The 15,334-nt window shown below is 43.9% G+C and overlaps 2 protein-coding genes across 3 annotated transcripts; one reads left to right on the top strand and one right to left on the bottom strand.

Annotated features, from left to right (window-relative positions):
- Positions 1-2,948: 2,948 nt before the first annotated feature.
- On the top strand, positions 2,949-7,669 carry LOC114432118 (tetraspanin-8-like). The gene is made up of 9 exons (XM_028399929.1): positions 2,949-3,106; positions 3,946-4,017; positions 4,098-4,214; positions 4,835-4,909; positions 5,410-5,505; positions 6,332-6,442; positions 6,529-6,567; positions 6,647-6,730; positions 6,844-7,669. The coding sequence occupies exons 1-9, from the start codon at positions 3,050-3,052 to the stop codon at positions 6,982-6,984; spliced, it is 792 nt and encodes a 263-aa protein (XP_028255730.1). The 5' UTR covers positions 2,949-3,049; the 3' UTR covers positions 6,985-7,669.
- A 270-nt stretch (positions 7,670-7,939) lies between these two features.
- rab21 (RAB21, member RAS oncogene family) lies at positions 7,940-14,993 on the bottom strand. Of its 2 annotated transcripts, none has more exons than XM_028399934.1 (7): positions 13,843-14,122; positions 11,080-11,139; positions 10,876-10,983; positions 10,534-10,597; positions 9,944-9,998; positions 9,767-9,855; positions 7,940-9,037 (listed from the first exon to the last, which is right to left on the bottom strand). In XM_028399934.1, the coding sequence occupies exons 1-7, from the start codon at positions 13,915-13,917 to the stop codon at positions 8,898-8,900; spliced, it is 591 nt and encodes a 196-aa protein (XP_028255735.1). In that variant the 5' UTR covers positions 13,918-14,122; the 3' UTR covers positions 7,940-8,897. The 2 variants fall into 2 exon arrangements, with proteins under 2 accessions (XP_028255735.1, XP_028255734.1); XM_028399933.1 differs by lacking the exon at positions 13,843-14,122 and adding an exon at positions 14,528-14,993 and having other exon boundaries at positions 8,119-9,037.
- Between the last annotated feature and the right edge of the window lie 341 nt (positions 14,994-15,334).

Genomic DNA, 15,334 nt, shown 5'->3' with positions numbered 1-15,334 from the left:
GAAGAGGATGCTGCTAATATTTACTCAAATAGAACGACTTTTACTGACTTTCTACTCTATTTCCACATTAAATTATTATTATCTTCTTCTTGCTAATCCACAAATAATAAACATTTTTTTTATATCTCAAATAACAACTGGTTGAACTTCGTGTCAATGAGGTTACCAATCGCTGTCGATTAGTTATGCGTATATGGCGGATATGCTAATGCTACATTGTCATGCTAATTCTGCGTTTAGGCTAGCCAGCATTACTACATGTACCCACCTCTAGTCTTCTGTCAGCCTCGCCTTAACAATATTCAGCGAGCTGCGCTGTAATACTAATATTATATTGATTATCCAGCAGTCTAATTAGCTACACTTTGATCTTTATGCTAAATACCATGCTAGTAGCTTTTCTTTACGTTACAGTCAAGCGGCAACCATCCGGGCTAGAAAGTGAGGCCAATGCGGAAGTGGTTTAAGCTGCAGTACAGCCGTCCGCCGACAGGGGGCTGGCTTAGAGGGGGCGTGGTCGGCGTGATTGACCGGTCTCTTCTCCAATCACGGACGGGCTGTGGAAGGCTCAGGCACGGCTGCGCCTGCACAGAGGTTTGATCGCTGATTTTAGTGCTAAGATATTAATGATATTTTTTTGTTTTAAGTGTTTTAAGTCTTATTTTGCTTATTTTTCTGAGTTTGCAGTTCATCAGGATTATGCCGTGTTCTTCACACACTTGTCTAATTCGGTAAGTTAGACGTTATTTTTATAATGCTTTATAATTTAAATGCACTCTTTGTCAGTTACGCATTGAGGTTTAATTAGTGTCGGTGTCGTTCAGGACTCTGACACATTACTTTAATGTGGGGGGGGGGTCAGAAGAAGACGTCGTGATGATGATGGTGTGAGGAACAGAGAGGCTGTGAGGGACCTCTGCTGGTGTAAAGTGTGAGTTGCAGTCATGAGTCAGGATTTCAAGAGAACCTATTTATTATCCTGTCAGCACTGAAGAGCAGCTTCGGTGGGAGACTGCTCCACCCTCGGTGTGTGAAGGAGAGATACAGAAGGTCTTTCCTTCCTGCTGCTGTCAGACTGTATAATGAACAATTTTGATAGGTACAATATTCACACACCACAGTGTACAATTAACTATTTATTTAGGTTCTTTGATGCACTATGTACAGTTTTTTACAAACCACTTCTCCCTCCACTCACTTGTGCAATAATATGTATTCTGTTTTTTGATTCTATTGTGTATTTTTATCTGTAGTTTATCTTATTATGTATCTTTTGCTTTCTGTATCTTCCGTTGCAAAAATGCAATTTCCCTATTGTGGGACTAATAAAGGTATTCTTAATTCTTAATTCTTAATTCTTAATTATGAAATATACCACACCCTCATCATCAACCATCATCAAATCACTGCAAAGAGACTGATAAATAATGTGAATGCTGTGTGCCAAAATACTATCCTCCACAGCAGAAGGACGAGCTGTGGGGTGGATCCACCACTGCTCCACCTGCTGCCAACATTAAACCATTAAGCCTCCCTGTTCTGAGAGATGTCATGGAAGTAACAGAAGAACTCCGTTGCAGCTCTTGCAGCAGGTAGATCCAGCCCTCTGCCTGGTGACCTGTCAGTAGGTTGGACTTTGTATTGACCATCTAGAAACTTATTTTGAGCCGCAGCTGTTGACTCCTCACCTCTTTCTCTGCTCTCTCTTTCCCCCCCACCACCCGCTCCAGCTGGAGACAAAATCTATCCCCTCCAGCAGGTGGCGCCCTGGACATAGAGCATGTTTCTCTGAGGCAGAGGGCTGGATTTAGTTTGTTGCATTTTATCAGTCTTCTCAATTCAATTTTATTTATATCACACAATATTTATATCAGTGTCTGCTTCACAGAGACCCAGAGCCTGAACCCTCTTAGGAGCAACAGGGTCAGGAAAGACTGCCTTAACAGGAAGAGACCTTGGAACAGGAGCGAACGTTACACAACCTTGAGAGGCAGAGCTCTGCGTCAGCAGACTGCGGTTAAAGAAAGCGTTTCAACACGTTACCCTGCAGTGACTCACACAGATTCAAGGATTCCACAGAAAAACCCTCCTCATCCTCACTGCTGCTCTTCATCGTCCTGTTCACAACAAAGACCGTTCACACACACACAAACACACAGAACGGTCAGGAGGCTTTAACTCACGTGTAGAAGAAATGACTTACACCAACACAACAGACAGGGCTACAAATGTAACACAACTCCACAGAAATTGAATAAGGTTAAAAAAAATAAACACAATAAATACAATCCACTAGAAGAGACGCAAAACACCACAACCAGGCAGGACAGGTCTGCAAAGACCACAACACAACCACACAGACACACAAACATCCTGGAAAGTAATAATACTACTGACAACATATACACAGAAAAATGACTGCAACTACACACAATACAAACTATGAAGACACAACTTCACAAAATAAGACTACAAAGACCACTTCACATAAACGCAACACGGTGACTGCATCTAGGTGCACACAGAGGTGCGTGGATCCGGGCGGTGGTGTCAGTGTATGTTTTTGGTTTTGTCATAAATGCAGGACGATTACTGTCGAATGAAGCTTTAACGAGTTCCTGAGAACTTCTACACGGACCGTCAACGCAGCGTCACTTCCCGGCTGCGGGAGTTTGGTGGAATTCATGCCCGGACGTCACTCCGCCCCTTCCAGACGGCCTCTTGGTGCAGCTCCGCGCACACAGAACTTTTCCCATCGAGCCTTCCCGGAATAATAATAAGGTCTCCTCCTCCTCCTCCTCCTCCTCCTCACCCCTTCTCCCTCCTCCTCTCACTCTCTCTAATCCTCTCCTCCCTCCTCTCCCTCCTTTTGGAGCCCCAGGAAGTCTCCATTTCTAGCCCCTCATCTTCATTTACGGGAAGCCCCGCCCGCCGGTCTTTCCCTTGGTACTTAAAGCCAGCCCTCCCCTGGCTCACAGGTCACTTCGCTGCGCTCGGAGCTGTTGGAAATTTTCTTCTGTGATATTTTGTTATATTTTCTGCCGCAGACATGGCGATCAACACCTGCCTCAAACGCACCTTCACCATCTTTAACATCTTCTTCGCGGTGAGTCAGCGCTCTGAGTTAAAATGGCGGCTTTGTTTGCTGACCTGTGAGGAATTAAAAGTGCGCAGTTCAGGTCGGAGTCAGTCAGACCCGCCGGTGACTTAACAAGATGATTATTTAGCGTTGAATTATGATGAATGAGGATCTGAAGTCTGTGATCGATGAGCAGCTGACGTCACAGTTTACTTCCAGAATCAGCTCAGAAAGTGTAATAACTGTTTAAACCTAAGTTCTGTGTTTATTACGTGTTTATTATGGAGTGAATGTGTTTATAAATGACTCCTGTGACCACACTGACTGATCGATCAGGTGTTATTAGTCAGGTTGAAGTATGAGCAAAGAGTTGATGACCTCATGATGTGTTTTATTTGGTCACCAACCACAGCCTGGTCTGTGGAACCAGGAGAAAAGTACACAGTGACACTGAAAGTGATATTATTATTTTGTTTTGGTCATTTCTGAACAAAACAATAAACAGGAAGTGGCTGTGCTGTGACGCAGACTTTCATTAGAGAAGTCCACAGAAGCGCTTTTACTGCGTGAGAACAGGACTTTCTGGTTCCCTGTTTGGCAGGACACCACAGCTGGTTGTTTTGTTATGTGCAAATATTAGACGGTTCATTAATCACAATCTTTTGATGTAATTGTTAATAATCAGTCAACAAACAATAAACACGGTAATCGATCAGGAACTATTGTAATAACTGTTCCACATTTTCGTCTGCTTAATCCATTCAGCTGATCAGGATCACAGATCATTGGTTCATCAGTTCTGTGATGTCACTGAATGCATCATTTGAACAACGAATATGGATCTGATCAATATGTTTGTTTTTCAGATTGTGGGTGCAGCCCTCATCCTACTCACTTTGCTGACCCAGATCTTGACCAACATTAATGGAGGAGACTCTGTGAGTACACACACACACACACACACACAGTCCTCTGAGGAGAACAACCCACGTGACCTTGTCATGGCTTCTGTCTGCAGTTGGGGAGCCGGACCGCCATCCTCATCTCCCTCTACATTTTGGGAGGCATCATCATGGTGATTGCCATCCTGGGAGCCTATGGAGCCCACAAGGAGAGCAGAGCGGCCCTGATCGTGGTGAGTAAGAGTCAGCTGACTGCATGGGGTGATGAAACCCCGGAAAGTTTAATCAAACAGAAGTCTTGCCAGCAAAGACATGAAGAAATCAAACCAGATGAGCTCAGGAGACGTGAGTGTGTGTGTGAGTGTGCGAGTGTGTGTGTTTTGGTCAGGCTTGTTCCTGTTGTGTGCGTCATTTCTCCTTCTCCACTTTATTGCGAGGAGTTTGCTAGAAACCTGAAAGTTAAAATAGTTTTCTAAAAAGGGTCATATTCATTTCTATAATTTAGATTGATCAGGTGTGATTTCCCTGTGCATTCGAAAAAGGAAATTTGACACTGTCCATCACACAAACCACTTTATGCTACCCAAAAATAAAAGTAGGACCTCCTGTAAAATGAGCTCACAGCTCAGGGAGTAAAACAACTAAAAATATATTCTAACACACACCTCCTCCATGTGCTGAGTAATCAGTAATCAGACCCACCCTGTGTGGAGTAATCTAGAAAATAGGGGAATTTATAAATCGAGTAATCTGACCTCACTTTCCTGTTAAGCTGGATGTGACGCTGAGCTCTGACCGCAGTGTTCAAACAACAGTCTGACCATTAAAGCTCTTCTTCTGTGTCTCTCTGCAGTTCCTGGTGTGTATGGTCATTGGAAGTCTGGTAATGCTCCGTGTTGCAGTCCCCATCGCCATCGCCCGTACTCAGGTAAGAGATCCGCCATGATGCTCGTCAGACCTCAAAGAAAAACCACATAAAAGATGAACCCTGAGGGTTAAACCTGCCCGAGCAGCACTGGAGTAAACACTTAGGACTGACTAATTGATCAGAATCTGTAAAGGTGTTTTGACTGTGGAGGTGATGAAGCAGCAACAGAGATCTTGTGTTTTAGCTTCAGCCTGAGCAGACTCGGATATGGTGACCGATAAGATAAGAACCAGCCATAAAAACAGGAAGTGACACGTTTTCACTGATAAAGTACCAAGTAAAGCAGGAAGCTATCCACAGTGGAAACAACACTGCAGCTTTATCCGTTAGAAGGATGGACGTCAGATGTGTCACAGAGCATCATTCTAAGAACGTCCGAAAATCTCACACATAAAGTGTCGTATTCGTTTTAAAGCTGTGAGCACATGTCTGTAAACAATCAGTGGTACGTTGATCATTATTTTATATTGATTATTTAGTGTGTTAATTTGTGTTTTCAGCTGGAAGGCTCGATCGAGGAAAAGTTGCGCCAGAACCTGCCTCTGGACAAGGCTTCATCGGAAGTAAAGAGCACCATCGAGTCCGTGCAGTCCCAGGTGAGACGTCTACTCAAAGAGACAAACGTTACATCGAATGTACACGTGATTCTAACCATTAAAACTCAGCTCAAAGATGGAGCTGCTAAGCAAATGTAGAAATCCTCCATCCTTCAAAGCATCTATAAGAAAGGGACATTGACAACTATACCACTATGACCTCTGGGAAAATGCGGCGGCAATGCCTTCTGAAAACACAGCTGTTGGTGTTATTAGTACAAAGTGAGGACTGACAAAAACAAAGCGTCCTGTCACAGTGACGGATCTTTTCAGGAAGTCGCAGTCCATCAGTCCCTGACCTTCTCTCTGCTGCCCCCTTCAGGTCAAAGTTTTAGCTCCCTGACTTTCATTTTAAAACGTGCTGCTGCTTCATGCTGCTCTTCATCTATCTGTCGCTCTTCATCAGTCAGGGGACCAGCTTTCATTCCTAGAACTCTGGCAGAGAGCAGCCAGGCGAGGCTCTGGCGGGCCATCTGATTAGCTGGTTGAGTGACAGTTCTGTGACATTAAGCGGATAGAGGGAATCAGATGTCACATGTGATCAGGAGGAAGGAGATTACTGTACTCTCCTCTTCGTGCTGCCGTCACATTTACTTTAACACCAAGAACATCAGGCTTTTAGATATGTATCAGTCCATGTGACCAAGTTATAATCACAGTGAAACTAAGCCATGGTAAGGCAGCAGCAGCAGCTTCACCACATGTTAAACCACAGCACAGTGGAAACCTGACCATGAAAGACCAAACCACTGATCGTCCTACTTTCAGACAGCATTTGTTCCAGTTTGTGTAAACCTCCTGTTTCCGTCTTCTTCTGTGGTTTTAGCTGCACTGCTGCGGTCTGTTCAGCTACAACGACTGGGAGGACCAGATCCCAGACTCCTGCAACTGTGGCCCAGACACTGAGGAGAGCGAGTGTCGGACCATTGGCTACTCCGTAAGTGTCCACAAAACACACACAAACACACACGCTGTCCTGTTAAACTACACAGAGTTGCTAACGTTTGTCTTTCTGTCTTCCAGAGTCTAATGCTGTTGGGGAGGAAGACCATCTACAGCCAGGTGAGTAAACCTTCACAAACACACAGAAACACTGGTCACATGTGTACAGACACTAACTGCTCCCTCCTCCCACCCTCAGCCCTGCTTCCCCCTCCTCATGAACTACTTCAGGCTGGGCTTTGACATTGTACTCGGCGTCTTTTTCACTCTGGCTGTTCTGGCGGTGAGTTACTAGCATCGTCTGTAGAAAGCCGCGGATCACACAGATGCTATCTGAATGTCATGTGACTGCTGCTCATCACGTATTAAAAACCCACCCTCTGTGTCTCCCTGCAGCTGCTGGGCTTGGTCCTGACCTCCGTCATGATCCACCAGATGCGTTACACCGTCAGGCCCACTGTCATGCTCACGGTTCCTGCCATCTTCAGCCCACAGCCACCGAAATACCAGGAGCTGCACAACCCACCGCCATACTAAAGAGACTGCTGCTGCAGCTGCTAGCGCTAGCTCGCTGTTGAAGTGCCTTAACGCACAGCAAGGAGGTCTGATGAAGCTCTTAATGCCACTGGGTTTAATCTTTAAAGGGAAAAATAATAGGTTGATTATGACTTATTGTTATGCTTGACTGTTTCCTGTAGAATAGAGGGATCAATGTTCTATCTGTTTCCAAACGGCACTTACAATGTATGAAATATGAATGTAATCTTGGGGGGGGGGGTGCCTAAAACCACACTGAAGCTCAGAGTCAGGCTCAGTGCAGAGGAGGCGTTAAGGGAACACTTTTCACTTGTTACACTTGAGTTAAAAAAAAGTTTAGCTTTAAAATGAAATGTTTGTTTCAACTGATGCAAAAAAGCAGCCTTTTAGCAAAACAATGACGCCACAAGCAACGAAACAACCTGCAGTAGCAACAATTCGAGTTTTCTACCAACTAACAACCAAATCTGTAGTGGTGCGTTTGGTGAAGCGTCACTCTTTGATTTTCTGAAGTTACTGTAAGTTTTCATCACTGTCATCCTGCAGTGTAGAGAAGAGAGGCCGTTTTTTAATGCTGTAGAAGAAGCCTGTTTGTGTTGAGCTGGAAGAAAAAAAAATCCTGTTTTCATGTCTTATTTGTGTTTTTTTAAAATGATTTACATAAATAAAAACTAACAAAATCCAATGTTTGTGTCGGATCATGTAAGAAAACAAAACTGAGGTTTCCAGCGTTCCTGTGATCACCTGTTCGTAGGAAAAATATGAGGGACATTTACAGAACATATTTACAGAACAAAAGCTGAGATTTAATAAAATAGAAAAAATTCACAACTATACTTTTCCCCCTCAGGGTTAATGAATGAATGATTAAATCTACATTACATCCTGATTCTTGGCTGAATAAACCTGCAGTGGAAAAGCATTTGAAAGAATGACAATGTGCGTGACAACTTAATGTGTTGTGTAAATCGTTATAATTGTTTCTATTATCTTTACAAAACATCTTTAACACTTAAAAAATTACATTTTCAAAAACTGTGCTGATTTTTTTTGTCGTCTTCATGAAGGATAGGACAGTACAGGTACGTTTAATTTGCTTCCCAATGAACCGCTGTCAGAGAGATCACCTGAATATTAACTTATTAAATAATCTGCTCAGGTTTTTATTTCATTTAAAAGACAAACAAAGCTGTTTACAGAAATCAAACATGCACTGTAATATGTCTCTGAAGAGAGTGTGTGTGTGAAAGACGAGGGGCAGAGCTGAGCTGCACTGTGAGTCCTTTAATTAATTAATTAATTAACAATTGCTTCCAATTATCATCAGTTCCATTTGGTGTTTTCTATCCGACATTTTATTTTGAGCTAAAATATTTCTTCAAAATCAGTTGCCCTGTGTGTTAAAAAATGCAGTTTAACTTTCAGCCAGCAGGGGGACTCACTGCACCACAGTCAGCCTGCTCCTCCTCTGGAACAGTGTTTGTGTTTTTACCCTTGAGATTATTTCCCCCAGAAAATATCAACAAAAATAAAACCTTTGCCGCCATTTTGTGCCTTCAGATGAACTGCCAGTGGTTTATTGACGGTTTTTAGTAATGAAACACACAAACGTCTGCGGGCGGACGTCTGGCGGTTGTCACTGATGAAATGTCAGTTATGTCAAACGATGTCAACATGGTAGAAAGTGCTTAATCACTGTGAGCACACTCATTGTCGTCAGAGGGACTCTGGAGTTACTTTTATTTTGGCGGGATTAAACAAATATGACTTCCCATGCTCCTTAGCAGCGCAGGCGGCACTGGATGAACACAGCAGATTATTTTAGAACAACCTACACCGATAAATGTGTGTGTGGATATAATGTCTGCAAGCATGTATGTCGGAGGGAAGGACTCTGTGTGTGTGTGGGTGCGTTAGCCAGAAGAGCAGCACCCTCCAGCGGGCGTGGCCTGTGGTTCATCATCAACAATTTGTACACCCCGCCTGCTCGATGCTGATTGGCTGGCTCCGTTACCCTTCACCCTCTCCTCCGCCTGAGCTGTTTCCATCATCCCTGGAAACAAAGAAGCACTCTGTTACACATAAAAGTATCAATGGAGCACAACACCATGTTCAAACACAGCCAGAAACTGTCCCAGCTGAGAGTGAGGTCTTTGAATGCACTGCATGTAAGATACCAATGTCCTCGAATAGAACCGAAGCTCAAAGATGTGATATTTGATTACACAGATTCCTGAAAAAAAAACATTATGCACTCTGGAACATCCAGGAAGCCATGATGGACTCACATGAACCCTCTGTTCCCTCCATCAACACATGTACACACAGGGCAGCTCCTCACCTTCCACTCAGCTGCTGCTTCTCTGCCTGCCTTTTCCTTTCTGATGTGGTCTGAATAAAAATCATGTTGTATCATATAAAGTGCTGTTTCTCTGCTTCCAGAATGACTCTCTACTCGTACATGGATGTGTTTCAGTGTCGGTTCTGATGTGTTAAATGATAAGTTTGCTCAGTGCATTTTATTTTGAAAATCTACCGGACTCTCTCTGAGGCTCTGACGCCTGACTTCCTGTCTGCTCAATCTGGTTGGTGCAGCGGCGCATGTCTCTCCCAGGTGCTTCTGAAATACTCTCACTGACTAACATGAAAGCGTTCAACAGCAGCTGTTTCCACAAAGACTTGATGTTGCAGTGACCAATGAGGACACAGTGACTGATCATGTGACAGAGGGGTTAAAAAACAAACGTTTTAATGCAGCTGTGCTCGGCAGGGTCAGCCTTACGTTTACAGAGGTCCAGGAAGAGCTCCTCGATGCCTTTATTCAGCTTGGCTGATGTGTGGTAGTGTTTGGCTCCCACTGACTCTGCGTAGCTGCACAGAAGCAGAAACAAGGGGTGAGTCGGACAGAACAACAAACTTGTCGGTGTGTGCTGCTAATAAAAATACGATCAGGTCTGACCTCTCAGCCTCTTCCACTGAAACATGTCTGTCTTTGTCCAGGTCGATTTTATTACCTGCAGAGAAACAATAGAGTTAGAAACACTTCGAGCGAGCAGAGGAGTCACATCTGAAACAGCAGCACAGTGGAAGTCTCCTCTGTCTACTGAACAGTATCTGAACACTCATTACATCCACTGTGATGCTGATTCTGTGGTTTTAACCTAACTTCTTTTCTTTGTGTGAAAGCAGTGATGTGTTTCTGAACTAACAGGTACACTCATGAAGCGTGGTGGTCCTCATGTGATTTCATTAAAGGATCCAAACAGCAAATCTGATCAATTGAAGCTCTGCCACTATATGATGTGCACATGATGATCACCAAATAAACTGAAGACTTTCCCTTCATGAAGCCACACTCAGACAAACCACTGGCAGCTATGGAAACACTGGCTGTCATGTCATCAAAACAACCCAGTAGCCGCGCAGTCGTCAGCCTCACACAGTCCCTTCCTGTTAGTTTATTGATCTCTCTTGTGCTGATCTCTACAGCAGAGGTTTCAATTAAACAAAACGTTCTCTTTCAGCTGCTGTTCGGTGTTTTTAACTCACCAACTATACATAAACAAATCTCGTTCCCCAACATTTTCCTCAACTCTTTGACCCAGTTCTTCACCTGAAACAAAAGAAAACAAGATCAATCAGCACTTTAGGAAAATATCGGGTTAAACATAGGAAGCTCTGAAGAGGAGATAAAGCAGAGGAAGTCCGGACTTATTTGTCATCTTACCAGGTTTAAAGTACAAACAAATCATGTAACAACACTTCCTTTAGTTCATTGTAATCAATGAAATCTTATATAATTATAAATATAATATAATTACAAAATAAAGCTGATGCTTAGACTCTTACATTTAGTGTAATAACAGGTTTGTTTCAGAGGGACATCGTTACCTTCTGAAAGGAGTCTTCGTCTGTGATGTCGTACACTAGAATGGCTCCATTGGAGTCTCTGTAGTAGATGGGACCTAATGCGTGGAAACGTTCCTGACCTGCTGTGTCCTGCACACACACAGAGCCACACACACACACAGACACACAAAGTGAACGCTTGAGCCAGCAGCTGACAGCAGGATGCCGACAGGTAATCAGTCATACCCATATGGCCAGGTTCACTCTCTTCCCTGTGATGTTGAGCTTCTTTGTGAGGAAGGACGCCTGCAGAGGAAGAGGACATGATTAGGACTACAATCAGTGACTAGACTAATAAATGGCACCACACGGATATAAAATGACAGCATGACAGGAGAAGGGCAGAAGAATGTGAGCAAGAGATGCAGAACTGAGCTGCTCCTATGGAGGTCTCCACTCTGACGTGACCTTTGACCTCCACGATGTTATTCAGCTGGATGGTTATTAGTCTGAGACCAGAGGATTACCATACTGCTCTGCTGACATCAAACACGGTGCACACACTTTGTTACCCACATTACCTACAAACAAACTAAGACATCAAGTTTTCTGTCCCGTCACATGACCAGTCGGTGTGCTCTGATTGGTCAGCTCCATCATGTCTGCAGTCAGAGAGCAGTCAGAGTGTGTGTGTGCAGAATAACTCATCAGCTGCAAAAAGCTGCAGGTCAGACAGATACTCTCTGAATGTTGGTCATGTGACTGCTGCTCACATGTGACTCCATCATGGCATCTGAAAAGGCAGGCCTGTGTTCCCAGAGTAATGTCAGTAGAAGGTAAAAATCTGCCTCCATATTTCTTCCCGACAGTCTGACGGCTCAGCAGTAAAACACACACACTGTGACACAGTGAGGAGATTTCAGGTAGGAAGTGTTTACCAGGCTGAGGTCTGCTGCTTTCTTTTAACATGAAACCTGCAGGTGTTTTGTGTAACTTGACATTTTGTAAAGAACCAAAGCTCAAAAGTCAGTGTTGAAATCAGACTTCTGCAACAGCTGCTGTAACTTCTCACTTTTGTTTCACTTTGACCTGCCGGTCGTTCTCTGAGAAGGAACCAAAGTCCGCCTGAGCTCCAGCTTCAGACTCACTGAGGTGGAGTGGAGAGCAGTATGAAATGATCAGGTTTTAATAAGTTCAATATTTAGATATTTATTATTTTTGTTGAAGGAAATCTGCAGTAAACACTTTGTGTTTGGGGATTTAGAAATTTTATCTAATAATCAATCAATAGTTTAATTTTCCTCACAGAAACTTTCTCACATTTTAGTTTTTTTAATTAACTGATGAATCTTAACAATAAACCAGATTAATAGTTTAGCTTTGAGCTCAAAAGTTGATAATGTATTGATAACTTAGGATTCATGTATTCGTTTGTTTTGTTTTAGCACAAATATTTAACCCTCACAGAACATTCAGCAGACAGGCTCATCTGAAAAATGCAGGGTTTGATGCAGAAATGAACCCACAGCAGCTGGTTGTGGGAGGCGTGCTGCACCTGACAGGCAGTTAGCAGCCTGTCAGCTGGTGTGAGCGCCCGTGGATGTGCTGGACTCTGCAGCTGTGTCAGGCGGCCTCTTGGTGACATGAAACACAGAGAGTTCCAGAGAGTCTGAAGGTATGTATGTGACATCAGTGTGGTTACAGTCAAAGCTTGCTGAGTGTAAAAGTTGTGTTGAAATCAAACACACACATAAAAACAGCTGCTGTGTGACTGACTGAACAAACAGATTCAAATCTGAGACCTGCTTTAGCAGAAGAGAAAAGAACACACTGAAACTTCAGTCTGACACACCTGACTCCTTTGTTTGATTGAATTCTGTATTGACAACTCGTCTGTTAAATAGTGATCATCTTTCATGATCAATTTGCTCCTTAAATCACAAAGAGGGACGATCAGCTACAAAGACAGTTTACATCATGTTGTTTCTACCTAATACCTTTAACTGTTGTTTATTATTATCATTACACATCATCTTAATGTTGTATTTAAGTGCAACTTTTCAGTCCTGATATAAGGAAACGTCTGGATGCTCTTTTTGGAGATTATCATCAGCGTGCTAATAAAACTCTAACATCTAAACCAAGTTAAACCTCACTCCATTGATCTGAATCATCAGTGACAGAAACATGATTCATTAGCAGCCACTTTCCAGTCTCATGATAAATCATGAACGTTTAATAAAGCAGAGCTCGTGCTGGGAGATGACGGAGCTAATGAGCAGAAATCATCATCATCATGCAGACGGTTTTTATCTGAAGCTGCTGAGAGTCTGAGAGCCCCCACAGCGCAGCCTCTGCGTCCAGCTGTGCTCCCACTCTGAGCATCACATGTGGGCTGAGCCCTGCAGCTGTAAGCCTGACCATCATCCAGACCATGTGACCACAACGCCGCCGACGGAGAGAAACAAGGACCCCACATGCTGCTCACACCATCACTCACTCATTCATGCATCCACATTTACCAGCAAACTCTGATTGTTTCAGTGAATAAAGTAAAGGCAGGAGAAGAACTATATTTCCCAGAATGCCTTTCAGCTCAGACTCCTTTTAACCTACTTTGCTTAACATACTAAAAGTGGAAACATGCATGACATATAATAGTAAACCACACAGGAAGCTGAGCAGTCAGGGTCTCATATTGATGAGTCCACAGCATTATAAACATCATCTTACACATATCATTTTTAATTTTCGATTTTTAAGCTAAGGCAGAGATGTCAAAAACAAGAAAATCCTTTCAGACTGCAACAACGTTTACAGAAAAGAATTTATGAGGTTCCGTGTGGCGACTCTGGTGCCATCTTAGCAGCGCTGCCACCTGCAACAATATGAGCAAAGGGGTGGAGCATGAGTGGAGCTGCGGTGGGCTGGCTGCAATGTGAGATGGCACCCACCTGTTAGTCAAAGACGCCTGCCCCTTTATTCTTTATCAAATTATGAAAAAACAACCTGATGCTGAGAAATGCTCCACAGCCTGCGATTCCTCAACTGTCCACGAGAGGTGTCACAAAGTGAGTCATCCATCCATCCATCCACCTATCTATCTGAACCCGCTTCGTCCTGCAGGGTCACGGGGGGCTGGAGTCTATCCCAGCTATCTGCGGGTAAGAGGCGGGGTACACCCTGGACAGGTCAAAACAAAACACGTCCACAGACACAGGTGAGCTCGGGTGCTGCCAGTAGACTCCACCAGAACCTGTCTGTAGCCCCCGGCCTTATTTAGATTCTCTGCTTATGCCCGGATTCACTCTCCAGTCATGCTGTCAGCACATGACCCTAAGAGCAGATACTTTCCCCGAGAAGTGTGATCGTAAATAACCTGATAAACACCTGGCTTCTCGCCTCGCTCCCTGGATAATCCCGGTCAGACGGGCAGCTCCGGTTTCAGCCACAGCACCGCCTGTTTCGCAATAACTCCGCTCCCCGGGGACGGCTGGGGACGAGAAACACGCGTCCACACTCACAGCACTGACAGCCACGAAAACACCCCTCCACCCCAAGCAAACAGCTCCATCACTCTCTGCTCTGATTTCCACAACAAACACCTCCATCACCCACCGCTAGCACACGCAGCTCGGCCCGGCTGTCAGCGCTCTGAGGCTGCTGAGCAGCCCGCGGCTCCCCGCTGTCTTACCTGTAGAGTTGTGATGTGTTTGTCGTTGAATTTGTTTTCGCAGTATCGCAGCACCAGCGACGTTTTGCCCACACAGCCTTCCCCCAGTAGCACCACCTTGAAGGAGTAGGTCCTTCCACCGCCGCCAGCTCCCGCTGCCGCCATAGCTGGCACTTTATCACAGAAACCTTCCTCTTCCTTCAAAACAGGCGTTATCAAGCTAGCGCTGCTAATGCTAACCCTGTAGGAACTGAAGTCCTGCGCAGCTCACATCAGCTTCCGACTTTTAAAAGAATTTTAAAAATAAGGAGAAGAACGCGTCGACAGCGCTCATACACCCGAATACCATGAGTCCCGACCCACAGCGGACATAGAAGAGGGGCTACACCGGCAGACAACTCTCGTCTGAGCCTGATGCGAAAGCCTGCTTTTCACCCAACTAATGGCGTCTCTGAGCTAGCAGTTAGCCGGCTAGCTCTACCATAGATCGTCTATACACGTGAAGATGGATCACACGATCGTTTGTGTTGAAACAAGAACGCATTTTACTTTCCCTTTTCAGTTCCAGCTGGTTTGTTTATATATATAAAGTGGAGTCAAAGTTTTTACATGACAAATACAAATTTCAATTCAAATCAATTCAATTCAATTCAATTCAATTCAATTCAATTCAATTATAGACGACACGCCGATGTTTTGATAGAAAAGTTAATCTTAAGAGGATATAAAGGTATAAATTAATAATTTATCTAGAGAAAGTCTGACAAAATTCTAAAAAAATCTGACAAATTTAACTAAATTGATTAAAGTAAGCTGTAAAAAGTTACA

This window comes from Parambassis ranga, chromosome 2 (genome assembly GCF_900634625.1).
Source record: "Parambassis ranga chromosome 2, fParRan2.1, whole genome shotgun sequence".
NCBI lineage: Eukaryota > Metazoa > Chordata > Actinopteri > Ambassidae > Parambassis > Parambassis ranga.
The sequence above is the reverse complement of the archived record's forward strand: the minus strand, read 5'-3'. Positions and strand labels throughout refer to the sequence as shown.